The sequence below is a fragment of the Rhinatrema bivittatum genome, chromosome 1 (assembly GCF_901001135.1).
Source record: "Rhinatrema bivittatum chromosome 1, aRhiBiv1.1, whole genome shotgun sequence".
NCBI classification, from domain to species: domain Eukaryota; kingdom Metazoa; phylum Chordata; class Amphibia; order Gymnophiona; family Rhinatrematidae; genus Rhinatrema; species Rhinatrema bivittatum.
In genome coordinates this window covers 679374152-679400013 of record NC_042615.1, presented here as the reverse complement: position 1 = coordinate 679400013, position 25862 = coordinate 679374152, and the positions used below count along the sequence as shown (strand labels likewise).

The 25862-nt window shown below is 43.7% G+C and overlaps 1 protein-coding gene across 2 annotated transcripts in view; it reads left to right on the top strand.

Annotated features, from left to right (window-relative positions):
* The window catches only part of RASGRF2 (Ras protein specific guanine nucleotide releasing factor 2), an 888178-nt gene that overhangs the window by 452661 nt on the left and 409655 nt on the right, over positions 1-25862 (top strand). For both annotated transcript variants that reach the window (XR_003852277.1, XM_029574148.1), the window contains exons 11-13: positions 2811-2877; positions 4563-4699; positions 20718-20800. Coding sequence is in view for 1 of the 2 variants with exons in the window: in XM_029574148.1 (XP_029430008.1) it covers positions 2811-2877; positions 4563-4699; positions 20718-20800 (287 nt within the window). In the remaining variant the exon portion in view is untranslated. The remainder of the gene's footprint in view (positions 1-2810; positions 2878-4562; positions 4700-20717; positions 20801-25862) is intronic.

The window sequence follows — 25862 nt, the reverse complement described above, 5'->3', positions numbered from 1 at the left end:
CGAGGTGCAGGCATCATGCTCAGAATAGGCTGTGGCCCCTGTTTTGCATCTCAACCTATGCCCTAGATGAGGCCCCATTCTTGGGCCTAAGCCCATTACATTCATTTAAAATGAATGCAATGAATAGGGTTTGCTTCATTCAAGAGGTCCCCTTGAATGAAACCATTCTGCCTTATTCATCACATTTTGCACATTTGTTTTAAACGCGTGCACAACCCTATTAGCTGCAGGAGCCACTTATTATGATTGAAAAGTTAGCTGAATAAGTTGTGGGCGTATAGTGAGCAAATCAGGGCAGAGTGACTTAGCCACATAATGTATACGGCTAAGTAGTGATATTCAATCTGAGTCACATAAGTTAACTAGCCAAGTTAGACCTGCCATAGAACAGGTCTAACTTAGACCTAGATTCATCATTCTGCTATAATATAGCAGAATGATGAACCGAGCTAAAAAAGGGGCGGAGTGAAATTGTGCATCCTGCTGCATTGCGGTGGTGCATTTTTGCCTGCCACAGTTGCGGCCATGCTGCACCGTATCGTCCCCGTACTGTCAATGGAAAAGATGGTATTAATTCCGGCTCTACTGCCAGCGATAATGTGGAAAACAATATTGCCCGCAGTGGTACTGGAATCAAAATGTTTTTTTCCCCCCAAACTCCTTCCCTTTCCTAAATTTAAATATTTGCCCCACAATGTGGTACTTATCGCATGCAACAGGGCATTAACGCCTGTGATAAGGCCCTAATGCATTCAATAAGGCCACATTGTGGTTTGATAAATGACCCTTTTAGAGAGTTATAACTTGTGTGGCTAAGCACGAATATATGTACATATATTTAGCGATATAGCCATGCCACTGAATATACCTCGGAACTTAGCCAGATAAGTTATATCCAGCTAAGTTACTTAAGCGGCCAGCTTTGAATATTGACCTCGATTTGATCTGTCTGCGAAGCCCTGGGTCTGGCTCTCACATATATACACACACGCACACACACACACAGGCTCTCAGGCTCCAACCCACATACAGGCTCTCAATCTCTCAGGCTCCCACACACACACACAGGCTCTCACTCACACACACAGGCTCTCACTCTCTTAGGCTCCCACACATATATACTTAGATTGTCGCTCTGTCAGGCTCTTACATATATACTGCCAGACTGAAGATCTCTGCTGCAAACTAACACAGGAATTATATTGCAATAGTAGTTTATTTAGAAACAACATAACATAAGAGTTCCTGACTTATACATGTCAAAATGTTTAGGCACCTAACTTGGGGAGTCAGTTGCCTACATCAGCCCTTTGAAAAGTGATTAAGGTTGAGCACCTATATTTACATAAGAACATAAGATATGCCATACTGGGTCAGACCAAGGGTCCATCAAGCTCAACATCCTGTGTCCAACAGTGGCCAATCCAAGTCACAAGTACCTGGCAAGTATCTGAACATTAAATAGATTCCAAGCTACTATTCCTTATTGATTAATAGCAGTTTATGGACTTCTCCTCTACGAACTTATCCAAACCTTTTTTAAACCCATTTACACTAAATGCCATAACTGCATCCTCTGGCAATGAATTACAGTGCTTAATTGTGTGTTGTCTGTAAGAATTTTTTCCAATTTATTTTAAATGTGCTGCTTGCTGCCCCTGCATTATCTGAAAGAGTAAAAAGCCATTTTACAATTACCTGCTTAAGTCCTTTCATGATTTTGTAGCCTCTATCATATCCCCCCTCAGCCATCTCTTTTCCAAACTGAACAGCGCTAACCTCATTAGCCTTTCCATAAGGTTGCTGTTCCATGCCCTTTAACATTTTGGTCGCCCTTCTCTGTACTTTCTCTAGTGCAACTATATCTTTTTTGAGATGCGGCGACTAGAATTACATAGAGTATTCAAGGTGTGGTCTAACCATTGAGCAATACAGAGGCATTATGACATCTTGTGTTTTATTCACTATTCCCTTCCTAATAATTCCTAACATTCTGTTTGTTTTTTGACTGCCACAGCACACTGAGCCAACAATTTCAATGTAATATCAACTATGATGCCCAGATCCTTTTTCTGGGTGGTAACTCCTAAAATAGAACCTAACATCGTGTAGCTACAGCCTGGGTTATTTTTCCTTATATGCATCACCTTGTACTTGTCCACATTAACTTTTTATCTGCCATATGGACACCCAGTCTTCCAGTCTCACAAGGTCCTCCTGCAATTTATCACAATTTGCTTGTGATTTAACTACTCTGAATAATTTTGTGTCATCTCTGGAACTGGTATCTCCCCAACATCCTCATCAGTAAACACGGAAGCAAAGAATTCATTTAGTCTTTCTGCAATGGCCTTATCTTCCCTAAGAGCCCCTTTAACCCCTCTGTCATCTAATGGTCCAACCGACTCCCTCACAGGCTTCTTGATTTGGATATATTTAAAAAAAGTTTTTTTTAATGAGTTTTTGCCTCTATGGCCAACTTCAGTTCAATATTCTGTATTGAGAGGAGGGGAATAGAAGCACTGAGGCACAGTGGAGACTGCAGTGGCTCCTTTAGCTACCAAGCAGTATTAACTGGTTTCTCACCTGTTTTCACTGTGGAAAAATTACATTCTTCCTATGGCTCAACCAGCATTGTTGCTTCGTTTCTAGGAAGCTGTGCATTACAGCTGTGAGTATAAAATTAGCCTCTTAAAATTTTAGAAGTGAAAAACGTATCTTAGTGTGAATTAAATATTAAAGAAAAGCATAAAATTTGTGGGGAAGAAATAATGTATATTTTTTAAGTTCTTTTTTTTTCTTTCTCACAGACAGGTGGCGTTCTCTCTTTAATAGAATGCACGCTGATTGAGGAACCAGATGTGAGTGATGATGACTGTAAGTAACATTTATTTATTTATTTGATACATGAAACTGTTTTCTATTATTGTGGACATGAACTGCTTTTGGAATTGGTGCCCATGTCCTCAGCTACTGTACTATCAGTAAATACTGTAGAAAGGTGGTGGAAACTTTTTAAGGATTCTGCACCGGTGACGGACTTATTATGGTCACTATGGAGGAAAAGGTTGTATAAATTTCCCATGGTTGTATTACACCTTTCCTGTAATTATCATTCTTACAGAGCAGAAAAGGATTACAACAGCTGTAAATAAATTTTAAAGTGAGCAAAAAATGCTGGTACTCCTCGGAAAGTTTTAAAAACAGTATGCTACTGTATTTCTTTTAGGGTTGGAGTGGGGTTGCCTTGGGTGAGTTATTGGACAAAAGCATTTAAATATGAGTCTGATTTACTAAGCTTTTTCACCATGGACTCTGAAGCCAACTCTCTCTTGGATTGACTGCAGTTTTCCCATATTTTGATGTCTTCTCATTCTCCTCCAAAGCTCCCCAGTCTACCTCCCAGTGTCTTGCACGCTTCATCTTCAAAAGAAAAGTGACTGTTGGGAAAGGAGTAGCAGTGGCAGAGCCTGAAAGCATACACTCTCACTTTGCTCCCATGCTACCATTACCTGCCATTGTTGCTATCTGTGCAAACTGAGAGTAACTTCCTAAGAGCAGTCCTAAAGTTAGCCAGATTAAACCTATCCAGCTAATGTTTATATACTTGGGTATATTCAGTAGTATGCCTGCACCACTAAATATCTTAGCTACATTAGCTGGATAAGTTTAACATTAGGAAAATAGTATCACTGAATTAGAATCTAGAGTTCAGTTTACCAAATGGCTGCATAAATATACATGACCATATTCTTCTGTCTCTGTCATGTAGCTATGCTTTTTGATTGTAATCTTCATGTCTTTCATCATCATGCAGATATTTCAATGGTAAGCATAAACCTAAATAGAAACAAAACAATGTCCTATTAATCCTTGTAAAAATATCTTCCAGTAAACAACTATTCAAAATATATAGCCTGGATTTTATTTTAATTCTGGAATACAGTCAGTTTATATTAGAGATGTACAAATTTAATTCTGTAGATTCATAATAAAAATTTGCAGTTTTGCACAAAATTACATTGTTCTAGGTTTGTTCTGTAATCAAAGCAATTATTGTTTTTAAAATCTAGTATTGCACTGGGATGGAAAAAGACAGGTTTTGTGTTTGAAGGCAGAGAAAAATATAAAAGTAAAACAGAATGAATTTGTCCCATAATTCCTAGGTGTCCCAATGATATGATAAACAATGGCCTAATTCTAGAGGCATGTAGAACAATAGAATCAGTTATAATTATTTGTTTCTCTCTGTCGTTCATCTTTTTCTCTCTGACATCCAGTTCAGTGAAGTAATTTGCAGATTCTTTTTGTCACAATCCAGATCAGATGAATTGCAACTGTATGAAATTCTGCAATGGAAGGCAACAAATTATTTTTTAAAATCATGCCCATCTCTAATTCACATCTTCCATGTCATTTGATCTATAATAGTAGTCTAGAGCCACCAAACATGTATCACTCCACCAAACATGTATCACTCCACTCTGTTCAGTACTGATTGATGCTGTGATTCAGCTGCATCTTGGAATTCTAAAAGAATCCTGTCATTTCTTTATTTGAAGCAAAAGGGTCAGGACAGGTGTTCGGACACCTAGATTTCAAGATAGTGGCAGACCCTGCTGATGCACCTTCCTTCACTGTAGTCCTATTGGCCCCTTCACGGCAGGAGAAAGCTGCATGGACAAGTGACATAAGTCAGGTAAATCTAATAATTTCTTTGCTTTGTTTTCCTGTGCACATTGCCCTCAGGTTTTCAACCTATTACTTGTTCATACTTGTTCAGAGTGTGCCAGTATAGGAAAGCAAATGACATTCATTTTTGCATTGTTTTATTTATTTTGATTTATATTATGCTTTTCAGTCACTTCAGAGTGGATTATATTCTGCTACTGTAGGAATTTATGGTGCTAATATTTGCTGTCCTGAACTCTGTGATCTGTAGTGAACAAAAAATTACTTGTGTTTGCAGAAAAGAAATGTTTAAATAAATAAATACTTATTTTAGTGGGAATTTATTGTTTCCAAAATATATGATAGGTGTAGTTGGAACATTATTGAAGAGTTTGTGTCTAGCTGAATAAGAAAAAACAAACAAGAAATGTATGAAAATTTCATGATGCCTAGTTTTCTTCTTTGGAACAGAAAATTGTACATAGTTATGACACCATTCATTATGAAAGCTTCTGTGCAGTAAGTGTATTATTAAACATTAAAGATTGTTATTCCTATAGAAACATAGAAAAGAAATGAGTCAGAAGGTGACCATAGACATTACAAAATGTCAAGGCACTTTAAAAGGTGCCATATGTTAGCTTAAGGGCAGGACAGCTTGAAAAAGGCTCAGTACCATAGCAATGTGCTTTGTCCTCCCTGAGATGTTAACTGACTTGTTGCCCTATAGGAAATTGTTGCGATCCTGCCCGCGAGGAGCGCGGGCAGGCTCTTACCTCCACGCAGCCAGTCGGGCCGCGGACACTACTCCCTTCGCGGCGGGAGTGCCGCTGTTGCCGGTCCCCTCCCTGGCTGCCTCCAGCCTGCGTGGCAGGGTCGGGCCGCTGGGAGCTCCTCCACGTGGCCGGGTCCTTTGTTGCTGCTCCTGCCTCTCCCCGATGAGCTCTGCCGCTCCCGGGTTCTTCAGCCGGCAGGGAGGCCGTCCCTGCCGGTGCCTGCTGCAGTCCGGGTCCTCGCCCGGCAGGGAGGCCGTCTCTGCCGGTGCCTGCAGCTTCCTGCAGCTCTCTGCTCTGCCTGCAGCCAGCCCTTCTTCTCTTCCTGCTTCGGTCTTCGCGGCTGGGAGCCGCTCCTGCAGCCTGCCATCTCTCTAGCTTCGGAGCAGGGCTGCTCCGCTGCCTGCCTGGCTTCCTCGGGCCTTCCACGTATCTGAGGACGTCACCAGCTTCCAGCTCTCTCTCATCCAGCTTCCTAAGGCGCGGACGCGTGCCTCTCTCCTCCTCTTCAAGGGCCAGCCAGGTGTGGCCCCCTGCTGACCCCTCCCTGGGCATTGTCCTCTTCAGCCCTTCAAAAGGGCTCTGTTGCGATCCATGGCCATGGTAATCCCCGGCCAGGACCCCTTACCTCTACTACCGCGGATCGCACGGACCGCGGCACGTCTCTCCCGGCGCCACGACAAGCAGCGTCGGGGAGAGCATGGCAGGAACCGCCCCTTAAAGGGGCCGCAGCGGGAAAGTCAGGCCAGCCCCGGATGATGATGTCAACGCCAGGGAGATTTAAACTTTTCCCTGGGAAGCCTCAGACGCCTTTGCAACGAGGTCCCTGCGTAAGCTGCTACTAGAGTTTTGCCTTGCCTGCCTGACCCTGCCTGGAATTGGACTTTGCTTTGCCTGCCGCCTGCCTGACCCTGCCTGGAACTGGACTTTGCTTTGCCTGCCGCCTGCCTGATCCTGCCTGGAATTGGACTTTGCTTTGCCTGCCGCCTGCCTGACCCTGCCTGGAACTGGACTTTGCTTTGCCTGCCGCCTGCCTGACCCTGCCTGAAATTGGACTTCGCTTTGCCTGCCGCCTGCCTGACCCTGCCTGGAACTGGACTTTGCCTTGCCTGCCTGGAATTGGACTCCGCTTTGCCTGCCGCCTGCCTTGACCCTGCCTGCACCAGGATACTGTTGTTTTGCCGCCTGCCCTGACTCGGCCTGGACTTTGACCCTGCCTCGGCCGCCGCCTGCCTTGACCCTGCCTGGACCCGGACTCTGCCTACTGACCGCCTGCCGATACTCTCCCTCAGGCTACTCTGCTCCACCTTCCGGAGAAGTGTTCATCAGGACCACTCCTCAGGGAGTATCCTCCGGACCAAGGGTCCACTGTACACCGTAGCACAGAACAGGCTCAGCGTCTATTCCAGCTTTGCCTTGGCAAGGAGTTGGTCACTCCTGGGATCCTGCTGTCCTTCGCTCCAGGAGTCGTCCTTGTTCCAGCACTTCTTCAAGGTCCTGTGTTTCCTGTTCTTCGTTGGAGCTCCTCGTCTTGTCCTTTTGTCTATGTTCCAGTTCTGATGTTCACCTGCTGTTCCAGATGTCCGTGTGCCAGCCCTAAGGTCTGTCTCCTGATCCAGTACCTGTGTTCCAGTCCAGATGTTTGTTCCTGATATCCGTGATCCAGCCTGATCCTGAAGTCCGTGAGTCTGTCTTGCTCTCCTGAACCCTGGTTCCTCGTTCCTGAGTCTTCTGTACGCTTGGTACCTCACGGCAAGCATGTCGTGGTCCGCGACCAGCCCCACAGGCGGGCTGAGTAGGGCGCTTCATGATGCAAGCCTTGTACCTTGTTCCTGAATCTTCTGAAAGCCAAGTACCTCATTCCTGAGTCTTCTGTACACTTGGTATCTCGTGGCAAGCCATGTCGTGGTCCGCGACCAGCCCCATGGGTGGGCTGAGTAGGGCGCTTCATGATGCAAGCCTTGTACCTCGTTCCTGAATCTTCTGAAAGCCAAGTACCTCGATCCTGAATCTTCTGAAAGCCAAGTACCTTGTTCCTGAGTCTTCTGTACGCTTGGTACCTCGCGGCAAGCCATGTCGTGGTCCGCGACCAGCCCCACGGGCGGGCTGAGTAGGGTGCTTCATGATGCAAGCCTTGTACCTTGTTCCTGAGTCTTCTGAAAGCCTAGTACCTCGTTTATTTATTTATTTTTATTTATTTAAAAGTGTTTGTATACCGCTTTTACAAACTATGTTTAATCAAAATGGTTTACATAAAAATCGTTTCTAAAAATAATTAAATTAAATTAAAAATCAAAGGAAAGAGAAAAATAGGGAGAAAAATTATACAAATTACAAAAAACATATTATGAAATAAAATAAAATATAAAAGAAAACTAATTAACACGATAAAAATAATAAGATATGAATATAAGAATATAAGGTGCCATTTAATTAACGTGGGTAGTTTGTTGGTAGGTGTAGTTTTGTAAAATTATGCTATTTTGTAGGTGAAATTTTGAATGCAATTTGGAATAGATAAGTTTTTTAAGATTTTTTGAATTTTTTTAAGTTGGATATGGATCTTAATGAATCTGGTAAGGCATTCCAAAGAATTGGGCCAGTAACTGAAAACGCTCTTTTTCTAGTAATCTCTAGACGAGCCTGTCGGGGTGATGGAACATCTAGCAAGTTTTTATTCATTGATCTTAGGTGTCTCGTGGGTTTATATATGCGGAGAAGAGAACATAGAGTAGTGGAATTAGGGTTATGAATGAGAGAATGTATAATTAAATTTTGAACTGTATTCTGTATTTGACTGGTAACCAATGCAATGACTGAAGTATTGGAGTAATATGATTTTTAATTGAGGAATTTGTTAAGATGCGTGCGGCTGCATTTTGAATTACTTGAAGTGATTGAAGTGCATTATCTGGAAGACCTATATATAAGGAATTACAGTAGTCAAACCCAGAAAAAATAAGAGATTGAAGAATGGTCCGAAAGTCATGAAAAAATAGTAAAGGACAGAGGCGTTTCAAGAGTTGTAGTTTGAAAAAAGAATTTCTGGTAACCAGAGATATGTGTTGCTTTAATGTTAAATCTGAATTAATAGTTATACCTAGATTTTTGGCTGATTTAGAAATAGGAATAGAAACTCCATTAAATTGGAATTGAGATCGGGGACCTATAGATGAATCTGAAATTGTAGTGAGATGAACTATTTCGGTTTTTGCTGGATTTAGTTTCAACCGGTTATGAGATAGCCATGTGTCTATTGTTGTCAAATATAAAGATACTAGAGACAAAGTATGTGTCCAGGAAGTGCTGTAGGGTACCATAAACTGTAAATCGTCAGCATAAATTTTAAACTGTACATTTAAAGAAGCAAGAATACAGCAAAGAGGTAACAGGTAGATATTAAAAAGAATAGGAGATAAAGAAGAACCCTGAGGAACACCTGATGCAATAGTATATGGATTGGAGGAGTGATTATCTTTGTTAACTTGTTGAATGCGATTAGATAGAAATGAGATGAACCACTGTAATACATGACCTGAAATACCTATGGATGTAAGGATAGAAATGAGTATCTGATGGTCAACTTTACCAAAGGCTGCGGAAATATCTAAGAAAACAATGATGTAGTCTGAGTAAGAATCAAAAACTCGAAATATATTATCAAAAGAAGTTAATAGAAGAGTTTCAGTAGAATGGCCTTTACGGAAACCATGCTGATTTGTATGTAGAATATCATTTTCTGTGAGATAGCTTGAAAGCTGAGATAAGACTACTGATTCGATGAGTTTTGCTATAGATGTGGCTATAGTGTGGCAATAAGCCTAAAATTGTTAAGATCAAAACTATCTTTTGATTTGTTCTTCAAAATGGGGAGGATAGAAGTCTTTTTTAGACATGATGGAAAATGTCCATTTTCTAAAGATTGATTAACTAGTGAAGCAAGGAAATTGCTAGCGTAGGGACCTAAGGCTTTAAAAAAGACTCCAGAACAAGGATTGTCAGGAGAGTTAGAGGGATTTTGTTTTCTAATAATAGTTTGTATGGTATTTTCAGAAACAGGCATAAATTCAGACCATGTATAATTAGATTCGGTATTATTATAAATAGGTAATGGTAATTTGGATAATTGGTTTGATACATCTGTAACTTTAGATTTAAAATAGCTGGCAATTTTGTTACATGAGGCGGTGTCATGAGTGATAGTGCTTCCTTTTTGGGTGGCAGTTAAAGTTTTTACAATATTAAATAGTATATTGGGATTACCATTTGCCTTGGAAATTTTATTTGAATAGTAGGATTTTTTTTGCGATGTTTATATTTTTGTTGTAGTGACGTAATAGACAATAGTACGCATTTTTTGTTTCTGATGTTTTATTCCGTCTCCACTTGTGTTCAAGTTTTCTAAGAGAATTTTTTAAGGACTGCAAGGTTTTTGTGTACCAGGGTGCATTTGTTTTATTTTTATTTAATCGTGATTTTATTGTTTTTAAAGGGGCAATCAGGTCTAATGAGGAAGAGATTGCAGTATTCCATTTCTCAATAGTTTTGTCAATATTAGGTTCTAATGTAGTTGGTAAGTTAGGTACTACAGCATTAATGAAGGTGTCTGTAGAGATACATTTGCGTTTGATGATAAATTGATGATCATTATTAATTGTTGATGACCATTATTAATCGTTCTTGAGTCTACGTCTGTGCCTGAGTCTACGTCTGTGCATCCAAGTACCTCGTCCCTGAGTCTTGTCTGAATCTCAATGTTCTGGTCTCCGCTGCCCTGGCCTCCATCCGGCCTGTCGCTTCTTGCCGTACCCTGCGGCAGGTCCGAAAGGGCTTGGAACGGTTGGAGGACTGTTCATAAGACCATCATTGTGTTGTTGGTCTTCCGAAGCATGCAGGTCTGGAGGAGGGTCAGTGTCTCCAGTCTTCAGTCCAGCCTCGCTCCTGTCCAGCCCATACTCGGGCATGCCTTGCCTACTGCGGCATCTCTTCGGAGTCCCTCTGGGGTCGAGCCGTGGCCCAAGAACACACACCTCTTGGTAAATGGGACCGCTCTCCTAGCGCTCCACAACAAGAAATAATAAGAAAAATAGATTTTTAAAGAATTCATTAAAGCCAAGAGTCACTGGGTTCTGTACTCTCTCTAGCACAAATTTGAATTAAATTTGATGACTGGTTCAAAAATTGTTAAATGGGACAGACAGATATAATCTTATAAGGCCAGTATTCCTATAGAAAAGGAAATTAATCATGAATTTTTATGGGGCTGCTGAAACAGAGTGACAAATTGCCTGGCTTCTTGTGTGAGATTCCTGGTTCTCTGTAGTTGTAACATCTGTCCATTTTGATGTTAGCGGGACCATGTTGGGAGAAATCTAGTGTCTGACATCATCGTTAAGGGACTAGCTGAGTTGGCTATATAAATGCCTTGGCTGTGGAGTGCAGCTGAAGCCTCATGCCAGAGAGGTGCACCTCTGGTAAAATTTCTTGTTGAAAGAGAAGTCAAATTGTAAGTACTGTTTTGCAGTTTTTCCTGGAGCTTTCTCCCTTGTATGAGTAAGAAAAGGAAGTGGACTGTTAGGCCACTCCCATCTAGGCCACTGGCTCTCTCCCTTTTGACCCATTGAAGAGTTTTTTGCATCAAGTTGGAGATTCCTTACTAGGGCTTACAGCTTGATATGAATAATCATACTGCTTCCACGGGATATCCATTTCCCTTAGCCCTGACACTCGTTTACCACCTAGTGTTGGCTTAAAGCTGCTGCAACTCCTGTGGAGATTTAGGGCCTTATTTTCCAAACGTATCGCACATGGTAAGGGATGTTTCGCACGCAAAATGTCCCTTTTCGCATGCGATACCAAAATGGGGGCGGAGTCGGCCCCGGAAGAGGAGGAGTCGGGGCGTCACCGGGGCCGACTCTGTGACGACGGTGCGCACAGCGAAAAGGTAAGTGCCTTTTCGCTGCCTATTTCGCTCCCAATAGCTCCACCTCCTATGGTGGTGCTATTGGGTGCGAAACTGGCAGCGATCGCACCACGATGGTGCGATCGCTGCTGGCTCGCGCAGGCCCATCCCCGGTTTCGGCCCCCCGCCCCTCATCTTCTAAAGTATCGCAGGCCTGCGATACTTTAGAAAATGAGGCCCTTAGTCTCAGTCCAAAGTTGTCTTGGACTTTTCTCCCTTGAATGGAAAGAATGCTGCATAATTGAACAATGTGGGTGTGAAGAGTAGCCAGGAAGAATCTGCTGCCTCAGCTACCAATGTCGCTTCTAGCCATTCCACTCATGGGAAACAGACTATGATTGTACTAGAAACTTTATGGACAGTTATCAAAGGATTAAAACACTCTTTGACTCCTAGCATAGATAATGTGTTGTATGCTGTTGGAGGTCTGTAAAATCAAGTTCAAATTCATGGCCAGTTGATTAAAACTAATACTGATAAGATTGCTAATTTAGAAAACAATGTAAAATCTTGCAACAGTGTGAGGTAACTTTGATTAAGGTTAAAGAAATAATACATTGAAGGTTAGAGATGATTGAAAATTATTATAGAAGATTAGGGATGTGAATCGTGTGATCGATCTTCTTAATGATCGATTTTGGCTGGGGGGAGGGAAATCTGATTGTCACGTTTTGGTTTTTTTAAAAATCGTAAAAAATCGTAAATCGGGGAGGGCGGGAAAACCGGCACACCAAAACAACCCTAAAACCCACCCCGACCCTTTTAAACAAATCCCCCACCCTCCCGAACCCCCCCAAAATGTTTTAAATTACCTGGGGTCCAGTGGGGGGGGGGGGTCCCGGCGCGATCTCCCGCGATCTCCCGCGATCTCCCGCGATCTCCCGCTCTCGGGCCATGGCTGCGTTAATAGAAATGGCGCCGGTGGCCCTTTGCCCTTACCATATGACAGGGCAAAGGTAGCGCCGGCGCCATTTTGAATATTGGCAATACGGCGCGAGTGCAGGAGGTTGCTCCCGGACCCCCGCTGGACTTTTGGCAAGTCTTGTGGGGGTCAGGAGGCCCCCCCAAGCTGGCCAAAAGTCCCTGGGGGTCCAGCGGGGGTCCGGGAGCGATCTCCTGCACTCGTGATGTCGGGTGACAGGAACCAAAATGGCGCCGGCGCTACCTTTGCCCTGTCATATGGTAAGGGCAAAGGGCCACCGGCGCCATTTCTATTAACGCAGCCGTGGCCCGAGAGCGGGAGATCGCTGGAGATCGTGCCGGGACCCCCCCACTGGCCCCAGGTAATTTAAAACATTTTGGGGGGGGGGTTCGGGAGGGTGGGGGATTTGTTTTAAAGGGTCGGGGTGGGTTTTAGGGTTGTTGTGGTGTGCCGGTTTTCCCGCCCTCCCCCTCCTCCGATTTACGATTTTTTGACGATAAATCGGGGGAATTGTTATTGTATCGCGGCTCTAACGATTTTTGATGATTTAAAATATATCTGACGATTGTTTTAAATCGTCAAAAAACGATTCACATCCCTATAGAAGATTGCATTTATGAATATTGAATTTTCCTAAATCTTCTCTACTAGCTTCTTTAGAGATGTTGAAAACATTTTATACTGATTTGATGAAGGTTCTGGTGGAATCAATTTCTCCAGTTGCTAATGTTTTTTTATTTGCCAGCTGTGAGAAATGAGGAACCTTCAAGTAATACTCCTGTTCAATCAAATGTTTTAGAGGATTTAACAGCTTTAGTGCAAGATTCACAGATTGTGGTGCAAGGCAGAGCTACATTGCTTGTTACTTTTGTTTTTGAACCTTACAAAACTTGGATAATGAAATTGTTCTCTGCTACAGATAAGTTATTTCTTGGCTATCAGTTGACTTTATTTCCTGATGTTGCTCAGGCAACTCAATTGAGGCAGAAGGCTTTCTTGATAAATAAGCATAGAGTTGTTGCTCTTGGAGCTTCATTCTTACTTCAGTTTCCCTGTAAATGTCAGGTCAGATTAGGCAATAATAAGTATCTTTTCTTTTATCCTGATCAGTTAGAAGGATTCCTTCAAAATAGAGAATTCTGTTGTATCTTCCTAGGTAATTAACTGGCTGTCCAGGTTTAATGAGTAATTGTTTGATATACCAGTGCTTACTTTTTTTTTCTCTTGGTTTCCCCCCATTTAGAGGTCTCTTGGATAATTTTTATTGAAGTGATTCTTTTTTGTGTTATTTTTCTTCTCTGTATCCAATGTAACAATAATGTCAAGTTTCTTGACTTAATTTTTATTTGAAAAAAAGAAAATATAAATTAGTAATCATGAATTTTTGCATGTTTTTAAAATTATTTTATTTATATCCATTTTACATGAAAATCCAAGTTCACCACTTGTTAGGAAACAACATATGTGAGCAATTACAAGTACAGGGAATAAACAAAATACAGAAGAAAAATTACAACTTATACTTTATCAGAAGCCAAATAAGGGGGGAAGAAAACAGTAGATTAAAGAAAATAATAAACAATAGTTTAAATAAAAAGAAGGCTAAGCACTGGTAGACTTTCTTAAACTAAAGTGTCTATTAACCAATAGGAGAAGAGGCAGCACCAGGAATAGGAGCTTCAGGGCCATCTCTATGTTTCTTAGACAGAAAAGCAGATAACTAAAAACTTGGCTGTTCGCCCAAGCATACCCCTGAAAAGCCTCAGGGTCACCCACACAGTCTCATTCCCCACGGTTGCGTCCATTTCCGCAACTCAAAGGAACTGTTTTTCGACTAATTGCACTATCTTATAACTTGCTTAATTCATATACACTATGTAAATATACACTATGTTAATTCATATACACTATGTAAATTTGTACATAATTCTTACCCTGTAAGCACCCTCTCCTGCTTTTTGCCCTTCTCTCCAGTTAGAATTTGTTTAACCTATCTTTTCTCTAACAGCCTAGTTCCACTTTCCCTGTTATAATGTAACTTTTGCTTTCTCTGTTAACTGGTTCCCCCTAGTTTATTGTAAACCGGTACGATAAGACCTGGTCTTGAGCATCGGTATATTAAAAGTATTTAAATAAAATAAATAATTGAGAAGGGTAAAAAATAAACCATATTTAACCCCCTGAAACTTTACCACACACTTGCAGGGGAAATTAAGCCAACACAAAGCTCCCATTTGCAAAACACCAGAATGGAGTAACAGAAACCTCTTCCTTTTGGATTGGGTAGCTTTGGGTTCATCAGGGTAAATACGAACCTTTAAACCTTGCAATAAAGACTCCCTATTTCGAAAGAAAAGCTTCAAAATATAGTCTCAGTCAGAATTTGAAGCCAAAGTCACTACCAAAGTTGCAGGCAGAACAGAATCATCTATAGATTTTTCCAACTCTACCATTAAGTTAGTTATATCCAGGGAAACTTGAGGAAAATTCAGGTCTTGTGAAACATTTTTCAACAGTAAATAAAAAGCTTTAGAAATTGGTAGTATTAGATTTTCAAGTATTTTCAACACTTCAAGAAAGTATAACCTCAGCATTTCAACAGGAGAAACCAGCTTAAGGGGAGCAAGGGCTAGTATTGGCGAAGTTCCTGTTGGGCTTCTGCAGGTCCTGTGAGGACCTGCAGGGCTCCTCCCTATGGGTAGTGCAAACCTCACTTCAGTCCAAGGGTCCACTTCTGCAACAGATTGCTGAGGCCAAGGACCAGGCAGATCTCTCAGGCCTCCAGGCCTGGTGCAGAAAATCCAGCAGCAGCAACAGTTCCTTGAGCACTTGGCAGGCTCCATGGAGTGGCTCAGTGCCCGCCTAGATGCAACTGCCATCTCCACAGTTTCTCCACTTCCAACGGTATAATTGGTCCCAGTGGCTGTGCCCAGGGTATGTCTCTTTGTGATTCCTCAGTATGCAGGAGATCTGAAACAGTGGCGCGGATTTTTGAATGCATGCTTTATGCATGTTTCACTTCAACGTGTCCATTCCATCGATGTCATTGACGCCCACGTCGTTTCCATTGGTGCCTTCGTCGATTCCACTGATGCTGTCGATGCCTTTGTCGATTTTGTCAATGTCACCATCGATTACATCAATGCCGGTATTGATTTCACTGATGCCATCGATGACTCTTCGATTCTTCGATGCCACATCGATTCCATCGATACGTATGCCAATGCCATCGGTACTTCCGTCAATGTTATCGGTGCTCCGCCCGTACCAGCGACGCTTCCATCAATGCTTTCGATGAGGGATACCTATTCCGCACCGGCGTCAATGTATATTGAGCCAGTTGCGAAGCAGACCCGGGTTCAAGAGTCTTGTGCTCCTCTGCACCTGAGGCACCGAGGCATTCCCCACAGACACCGGCGCGGGGTTCTGAGCCACCATAAAATAATTTGGAAGCGCCAGACATGCCTAGCCTGCTGCACTACCATGCTAGATTACAGAGTTGAGCCGGACGTTTATGTCCCTCAGGCTGTCCTCGATGCCTCCTGAAATCCACGGAGCCATCGTTATTCACTGACTCGTCCTTCTGCGATCCACCATGAAGGACGGTAAGTACTCTAATCCTGCTTCAGCGACAATCCCATCGAGACCTGGTCACTAAATCGGGCCACATGGATTCGGAAGGTTCTAGGTCATGTTATCTTCCAAGAACCATATTAGTGTGACATATCGCTATTGCCAGTTATGTTTGACACAACATCAAGAGAACCTCTCTACCAATAATTTGGGATTGCATCGAGACATCCTCCTGTTGTCAGCAACGGGACTCCGTACTCGATAATACTCTGGCTTCTGGTTCCTAATAAGGTCCAAAATCCCAGATACATTAGCTGGTCTGCTAGACACAAGATCCAGCAGACACTGCCTCAATTGTAAGCCCACCTCAAGACCTGGTGACAGCTCTCGATGTTTTCTTGCACAGCAGACAGAGATGCTGGTAAAACGTCTACCGCTCACGCTCCCGCGGCAGACCAGCTAATATCCAGATTACATCAGCTCTGCCAGTTGGACACCTCCTGGTCTCTCAACTTGCTGGATATCTGAGCGGCCATCCCACTTAGTACCAGGGCATGGGGTACAGTCCCCCGGACACTACAAGGCGCGGGGAGTGGGGGGAGTTTTTAATCCCACTATTCCTTCTCTCAACAGAAAGCAGACGCTCTCCGCCCATCCTGGACCTCAGAAATGTCAACAACTTTCTTCAGAAGGGATAGGTAAAATGGTGTCTCTCATCGCTGTGCTTCCCTTACCGCATTAAGTGGGTTGCCTATCTCCTCTAGTCTTTCTACGTACTTCATAGTGAGTCAACAATGTTCCAATGCCAAGTTCTGCCGGTCGCACAAGCTTCAACAACGTGTGTTTTTCACCAAATGCCTAGCAGTGACTGCTGTTTCTCTATGGAGTAAAACATCATTCACGCTTTTCCTTGCATGGACAACTGCCTAACAGCAGTCAATCCAAGCAAGGAGCTCTAAATTCTCCATTACTATAAATCTACTACCTGGGATTGCTGTTAACTACTATAAATCCCATATGGAGCAGTTTTGGACACTACAGTCGCAACGAACTTCCTGCCCAACAACTGCCAAATTCCTGCCCAACAACTGTCAAATTCCTACACATCTCTGCACTCATGCAACATAACCTTAGCCCCTCAATTCTTTCATTGCTGGGCCATGGGGTTTTTTTCACTATCCACTTTACTCATCTGCCCAGATTAGCTATGAGTAAGATTCAGTGGAATTTCAAATATCAGTGGCTCTAAGCTGTTCAACCGCTTTCATCCCTGATCCATATTACTGATCTAGAACCAAATCCTCAGATGCTCCTGGTCACGGTCGCATTTACTTAGGGTTGAAGAGTTTAAATCCACATCTTCCTAACCCAATATACGTCTATTCTGCTCCATACAGAGTTTCACATCTACTTCCTGGACCTTCGAGCCATGAGTTATGCCTTTTATGCCTTAAAATACTGCCTCTGCAACAAACCTTTGTGCAGACAGAAAGACATCATAGTGGCAATGTGGTAGTCCAACACACAAGCATGCACAATAGAGATGTGAATCGTGTCCTCGATCGTCTTAACAATCGATTTCGGCTGGGAGGGGGAGGGAATCGTATTGTTGCCGTTTGGGTGTGTAAACTATCGTGACAAATCGTTAAAATCGTGAGCCGGCACACTAAATCCCCACCCTCCGGAACCCCCCCCCCCAAATGCTTTAAATTACCTGGGGATCCAGCGGTGGTCCAGAACGGTGGCGGTCCGGAACGGCCCCCTCAATAGAATCGTGTTGTCTTCAGCCGGCGCCATTTTGCAAAATGGCCGCTGCAAAATGGCGGCGGCAATAGACCAAAACGATTCGACGCAGGAGGTCGTTCCGGACCCCCGCTGGATTTTTGGCAAGTCTTGTGGGGGTCAGGAGGCCCCCCCAAGCTGGCCAAAAGTTCCTGGGAGTCCAGCGGGGTTCCGGGAGCAATTTCTTGCCGCGAATCGTTTTCGTACGGAAAATGGCGCCGGCAGGAGATCGACTGCAGGAGGTCGTTCAGCGGGGGTTCCGGACCGCCGCTGAACGACCTCCTGCAGTCGATCTCCTGCCGGCGCCATTTTCCGTACGAAACGATTCGCGGCAAGAAATCGCTCCCGGAACCCCGCTGGACTCCCAGGAACTTTTGGCCAGCTTGGGGGGGCCTCCTGACCCCCACAAGACTTGCCAAAAGTCCAGCGGGGGTCCGGAACGACCTCCTGCGTCGAATCGTTTTGGTCTATGGCCGCCGCCATTTTGCGGCAGCCATTTTGCAAAATGGCGCCGGCTGAAGACAACACGATTCTATTGAGGGGGCCGTTCCGGACCGCCGCCGTTCTGGACCACCGCTGGATCCCCAGGTAATTTAAAGCATTTGGGGGGGGTTCTGGAGGGTGGGGGATTTAATTTAAAGGGTCGGGGGTGGGTTTTTAGGGGGTTTTAGTGTGCCGGTTTTCCTGCCCTCCCCCTTCCCCCGATTTACGATTTTTTAACGATAAATCGGGGGAATTGGTATTGTATCGTGGCCCTAACGATTTTTGACGATTTAAAATATATCGGACGATATTTTAAATCGTCAAAAAACGATTCACATCCCTAATGCACAATCTCTTAGCTGCTCTGCCAAGAAGCTGCGCAGCTCTAGCCTTCGGCCCTTGCACACTCCATGCATTCCCGGGCCACTTATCTAACAGACTTACCGAACGCACTGGCAGACCAACTCCATAGATGTTTCCATCCTCTCAAATGGTCTCTGACTACATGTGTAGCAAGAAAAATCTTCTAGCACTGAGGTCAACCGACCTTGCCCTCTGCATCCGAATCGAACCATACGGTGGACAGATTCTTCTCCCTACACATGTATTGGAATGCGTTCCCATGGACGCCTTTGCTCGCTGTGCAACAAAGGCCTCTTATATGTGTCTCTTTCGATGCCTCTCATAGCCAAAACTCTTATTATGCTACAACAAGATGGGGTTCACTGTTTCTCAGACCCACATCCTGACCACGACAAGTATGCTTTCCCATACTTCTCAACCTATCACGCCAGTAACCAATTCGCCTGCTTACAGGTCAGTCTCATATCACAGAATCACTGATGTTCTCAGGTACTGGTAGCGTCACAACAGGCTTCCACACGTAAATCTTACCATTCGAAATGGTATGATTTACCACATGGAGCATACAAAAGGGTATTAGCCCCCTTTTTTCTACACCACTCCTTTTCACTTACTCCCTCGGATTCTGCTCCCCAGACATCCTCCGCATGGATACACCTCAGTTCCAATTCGGCGTACCACTTGGGAGTGGGGATGCCCGATTAACGGTTCAACCCCTTCTGAGTCAGCTTACAATGGGTTATCCACTGATTAAGCCGTCTCTATGTTCACTGGTTACGGAATGGGGCCTACATTTAGTGCTTACAAGACTCATAAGTTCCCTGTTCGAGCCTTACATTCCTATAACTTAACAGTCTGGCATGGGAACTTCTTTCCCTCGTAGTCATCACTTCTGCCAACAGGGTCAGTGAGTTACATACCTTGTTGCATACTCACCCGACCCTACGTTCCTCCGTGACCGATTGGTCCTGCGTACTCACCCTCATATTCTTCTTAAGGTAGACGCAGCCTCTCACCTTACTCAGAATATACTCTGCCCCCTTTTTCCCAACGCCTCTCTCCCACCTGGGCGAGTGGGTTTTCCACTCCTTGGACTGTAAAAGTGCACTTGCATTCTATCTAGACTGCACTTCACTCCATAGGAATTACACCTAAATCTTTCCTTCTTTGACAAAGACAAGCTGCGAGTTCAAGAGGGCACACAGACTCTCTCCAACTGACTAGCAGACTGTATCAAATTCTGCTATGACGCACCAGGCCTTCCTCTCTAAGTGTGAGAACAGGCACATTCTATAACGGCCATGACAACATCGGTACTACACTATCGTTCATTAGCAATGGCTGCTATTTTCTAGGCTGTGACTTGTAACTGTCTTCACACATTTGCAGCCCCCTTCTACTTATCAATGAAAGTTTGTAAAGACTCTGCCTTTGGCTAACCTGTCTTGTAAGCTTTCTTCCACGATAATCCCCAACTCCTTCCACAACCACCTGCTGTGATGTCAGGCTGCCTCATCTTTACCAATAGCACCCCAATTATTGTGTCTCCGCACGAGCTGTCTGGTATTGGCCTGTTATGATACGAGTCAGCCTGTAGCTCGCTAATCACCCATATGTGAGGACTACCATCCTGCTTGTCCTGGGAGAAAGCAGAGTTGCTTACCTGTAACAGGTGTTCTCCCAGGACAGCAGGATGTTAGTCCTCACGGAACCCACCCGCCACCCCGCGGAGTTCGGTCTGCTAACTTTATTTATTTTATTTTTCACTTGCACTTTTTGCTACAAATGAGACTGAAGGGATACCCCTGTGGACACAGGGATAATGGTATGCTGGGCACGCTCAGTGCACCCAGTGTGCCAGTCAAAGCTTTTTAGAAACTTTGACAGAAGGTTTTCCGTGATAGGGCTCCATCCACTGATGTCACCCATATGTGAGGACTAACATCCTGCTGTCCTGGGAGAACACCTGTTACAGGTAAGCAACTCTGCTTTACCCCACCTACATAGTTAAAAAAAATTACCCCTCCTTAGTTATTTTTCAGTCATGTCATGTAGTATTGGAAATTCTCATACCATTCTTAAAAAATAAAATTCTTGTCCATTTTCAAATGTTTTGTAATTATCCTTTCAGCCAGTAAAAGCGTAGGTGCATTCATCATAAGACTTTTCATTTTTTTCCTTTTCACAGTGTATAGATAATATAAGATGCAATGGTTTGATGACAAACGTATTTGAAGAAAACTCTAAAGTTACTGTTCCACACATTATCAGGTGAGTACTTAAGATCTTTAATGTGCAGACTGTTACTTTTTCTTTATAACGGTGCACAATGAAACTGACTTGTCAAGAGTTTCCTGTTTTTCATGCAAAAGACTTTTCCCCATATTATGAATTCCATTCTGAACAGCAGATACATTTCAACTGGACTTCCAATCGGTCTCCGAAGCATAAGGCAGAAGTATATTTAGCCAATCAGCTAGTTTTCAGGTGTATATAGCAATTTCATGTTAAGGTTGCTTGAGGTAACTAGAAAATTAGACAAAGTGGCTGTGTTGGATATGGTATATTTGGATTTCAGCAAAGCTTTTCATACTGTTTGAAATTGGAGGCTCATAAACAAACAGAAACCTGGGGTGGGTTCCAAGGTGATTGCATGGAATATGGACTGATTGAGTGACATACAACAGAAAGTGGTAGTAAATGGAATTCACTCTGAAGAAAAAAGTGATGAGTGGAGTGGCTTTGGATCTCTGGTGGAGCTGGTTATGTTCCCTATCTTTGTCTGCAATACTGCAGAGAGATTAGAGGTTAGTAACAAAAGTTTGACTTTTTGAAGATAATGCTAAGATCTGCAACAGAGTAAGCACTGGGGATGTGCATTCATTTTAAATGAATGTGCAAAATGTGACAAATAAAGGCAATTTGTTTCATTTGGGGGGGCCTCAAATTATTCATTGCTTTTGTTTAAAAAGAATGCATTAGGCTTGGGCTTTAGCCCAAAGCAGGGCCTCACCTAGGGCATAGACAGATGCCCAAAGCAGAGGCTGTGGCTTTAGGCCTCAGTGTGACACTGGGGTCTCAGTTTGGGCCAAAGCCGGGGCCTTGGCCAAGATCCGAGCCCCCCCCCCCCCCCCCCGAAAAATTTCACTTATCTGTTTATTGGATGTTTAAAGAAGCCGCCAGACCGGGTCCCAATGCCTTGGCTTCAGACTCGGCCAGGGCTCGGGCCTGATATTGCGTCCTGGCCCAGAGGCTGGGGCATGATGCTGGGGCCTAGGCCCAACCCAGGCCTAATGCTGGAGCCTGGCCCAGAGGCCAGGTCCCAATGCCTAGGCCTCAGCCTAGGGCCAGGCCCAGACCCAGAACCCAGGCTTTGGAGCAAGCAATGACGGTGTTCTCTTCTTTCAATACCGTACATCAAATGGTGCCATTTGCTGGGGTGAAATGTACCAGAGTTAGTTAATTCTAGTGCGACCAGTGGACGGCGTCAGTTTAAAAGAAAGAAGAGGAAGCCATTCTTGGAGCTGCAAGGCCTGGGCTCCAGGCCTGGTCCTGACCTTAGGCCAGGCCCCTGCATGAAGGACCTGCCCTCTGAGGCCGGGCCCCCTGCTTTGGGTCTGGGCTCTGGCTCCAGGCATAGGCAGAGGTTGCGGTAACCTGCCTTAACCTATGCAAGGCCCAAAGCTTCAGTCGGGCCTAGGCCTCTCCGGCGGATCCCTACTGGACTGGATATGTGGGAGCCAGGTAGATATCCTGGCCCTGGCATTTTCAGTTTGGCAAGGATGGGTGGTGGGAAAGAAATGGAGACCTTGGGAGCTCTGTTTTCTTTTTTTTGGTTCGTTTTTTTTGGAGGTTTTTTAGTAAAAATTGTTTACATTGCATTCGTAGTGAAAAACCAAACCAAACATCTATGAACCTAAATTCATGGGAAAAAACCCCCTCCCAAAAACAACCGAAAAATGAAACAATGTTTTTTATCCCTGCACACCCCTAGTAGGCCACCCTGTGAGAATAAGAATGATGAGAAGAGATGTAAGAAGTATAATATATCACAAGGCCTTGGCAACTGTGCATCAGTGCAAAAAACTGCAGTCATGCATTTGGGGAAAAGAATGCAAGGGAACAGAACACAAAGGGAGGGTGAGATACTGGTATGTGCCAAGCAGAAGAGGTACTTTGTCTCGGTGTAATCATATCCAGTGATCTCAAGGTAGTGAAATGGTGGGACAAAGCGATGACCAGAGCCAGAGGGAGCAGCATAACCTAAAGGAGATGATCTATTTACAGGTCACTAATGAGACCTCATTTGGAGAGTTGTTCAATTCTAGAGGCTGTACCTTAAAAAAAAAGATGCAAATTCCAGAAATGGTCTAGAAAAGTAAAGTCATATGACATGAAATCTAAGGACCTAAATATATATATTTACCTTAAAGGAGAGCAGAAAAAGGGAAGACATAATAGAAACATTCAAATACATTAGAAATGTACATAATATAAAAGAGCAAGCATTTTCTAGTGGAGAGGAAGTAGAACAAAGGTCAAAATATGAGGTTCCAAGGATAGACTCGTGTAACATTAGAAAATAGTCCATCACAAAATGGGTGATCTGTACATGGAACAGTCTTCCAGATGAGGTGGTAAAAGCAAAATTAATAAAAGAATTAAAATAAAACTTGGAATAAGCTCAAATGATACCTAGTTGTGAAGATATGAAGAGAAAGACAGATCAGTGAACATCAGAAGTCTAAGACTTTATATCAGAAAAATGTGGTCAGGATAGATGAATCTTTCAGTCCTTAACTGTTTTCAGATTCTATGTTTTTGTCATCCAGCTATGTCCATGGTTCTCATGTCGGTGTTGCCATAAGAAATGCCATAATGGGTCCAACCAAGGGACCATTGAGCCCAGCATCTTTTATCTGACAGTTGTTAATTTAGGTCATTTGGGAAAAGTCCAATAGATCTTAAGGAGGAGGGCCATGCCCTGTTTTTCACTTATAACTTCTGTTAGTAAGAATCTGCATTCCTTAAGCTTACCATACACATTACATAGAGATTCCTCACTAATATGATATTATGACTTGTGAAGTTTCAGAGAGAGAATTCTGACTTGTGAGAATTCAGCATTACTCCCTGTACTGAACTGGACCCCTGAAAACCCCAGCTGGGAGTAAGGTGAATAAACAGAGGAGAAGTTACTTTAGATCTGTTCCCTCGGTGGTACTCATGACCTGGTGCAAGTGGTTACTGTGGTGGGCACTGCTTATCAATAGCAATCAGAATGCAATTATATAACTTGTTAAGGAAGGACAGAGAGGATAGGAAAGGGGGAGGAGTGGCTCTTTATATCAGAAACAATATCCAAGCATCTGAGCTGCAAGGAAGATGAGGCAATGAAGAAGCACTATGGGTCAAACCTAAAAAAAGATGGGGCATCCATTTTTATTGGAGTGGTTTACAGGCCTCCAAACCAAAAGGAAAAGCGTGACAGAGATCTGATTGAAGATATCCAAAAGATGGGAAAGAAAGGAGAAGTGGTTGATTGTATTTGCCGGATGTAGACTAGAGAATCCCATCTGCAGAATCTAACAATAGTAGAGAAATAATGGATGCTCTGCCAGGAGCTTTGTTCAAACAAATGGTAATGGAACCCACAAGAGAGGGAGCTATACTCGATTTAGTGCTCACTAATGGAGATAATGTCTCTGATGTCCAGGTGGGTGCCCACCTCAGCACCAGTGATCATCAAACGGTATGGTTTAATATCACAAAAAGGATACAGAAAAGAAGCACACGGACCCGAGTTTAGCAGTTCAAAAACACAGACGTTGATGAAATGGGGAAGTACCTGGAGGAAGAACTAGTAGGCTGGGAGAACAAGAGAGATGTGGAACAACAGTGGACCAAACTAAAAGGAGCAATTACCAAGGCAACTAATATTTATGTTAGAAAAGTAAAGAAAAGCAAAAGAAAAATGAAACCTATCTGGTTCTCCAAGGAGGTGGCTGACAAAATAAAGGCTAAAAGAACAGCATTCAAGAAATATAAGGGATCCCAAAGGGAGGAGCACAAAGAAGAATATCTGGTGGAACTGAGGGAGACAAAGAAAGTAATCAAGATGGCAAAAAGTCAAGCGGAAGAAAGGATTGCCAGAGGTAAACAGAGGTGACAAAACATTTTTCAGATACATCAGTGAAAGGAGAAAAGTTCAAAGTAATATAGTGAAATTGAAAGGTGAAAAGGATCAATGTGTGGAGAGAGATGAAGAAATGGCAGAAATATTAAACGAATACTTCTGTTCTGTGTTCACTAAAGAAGACCCTGGAGAAGGACCATCACTAGTTACAAGAAAATAGAGGGAATGGAGTAGACAATGTGTGATGGTTAAATGGAACTTACTCTGAAGAGAGAGTGGTGTTGAGCGGAGTGGCTACAAGGGTCGGTGTTGGGGACCGGTCCCGTCAATATCTTTGTGAGCGACATTGCGGACGGGATAGAAGGTAAGGTTTGTCCTTTTGCAGATGACATTAAGATCTGCAATAGAGTGGACACGCCGGAAGGAGTGGAGGAGAATGAGACGGGATTTAAGGAAACTGGAAGAGTGGTTGAAGATATGGCAGCTAGATTGCAAGGCAAGAAGTGCAGAGTCCACTGCATGGGGGTTGGGAAATCCGAATGAACTGATATTCCGATGGGGGGAGAGGGGGAAAGGGCTGATGTGCTCGGGGCAGGAGAGAGACCTGGGGTGATATGTCTAATGATCTGAAGTCGGCGACGAAACAATAGGGAACATGGCGATAGCTAAAGCCAGAAGAATGCTGGGCTGCATAGAGAAGAGGAATATCGAGTAAGAAAAAGGAAAAGGGAAGTGATTACCCCTTGTACAGGTCCTTGATGAGGCCTCACCTGGAGTACTGTGTTCAGTCTGGAGACCGTATCTCCGAAAGGGAACAGCGACAGGATGGAGGTGGTCCAGAGAAGGGCGACCAAACGGTGGAGGGTCTTCATCAAATGAACTTTATGAGGAGAGATTGAAGAATCTAAATATGTACACCCTGGAGGAAAGGAGGAGCAGATATGAGACAGACTTTATCAGATACTTGAAAGGTTTTTATGATCCAAGACAATGACAAAACTCCAGGGAGGAAGACTCAGAACCAATGTCAGGAAGTATTTCTTCACGGAAAGGGTGGTGGATGCCTGGAACGCCCTTCCGGAGGAAGTGGTGAAGACCAAAACTGTGAAGGATTTAAAAGGGGCGTGGGATAAAATACTGTGGATCAATAAAGTCTAGAGGATGTGAATGAAGAGAAGAGGCATGGGGGTGGCTTGC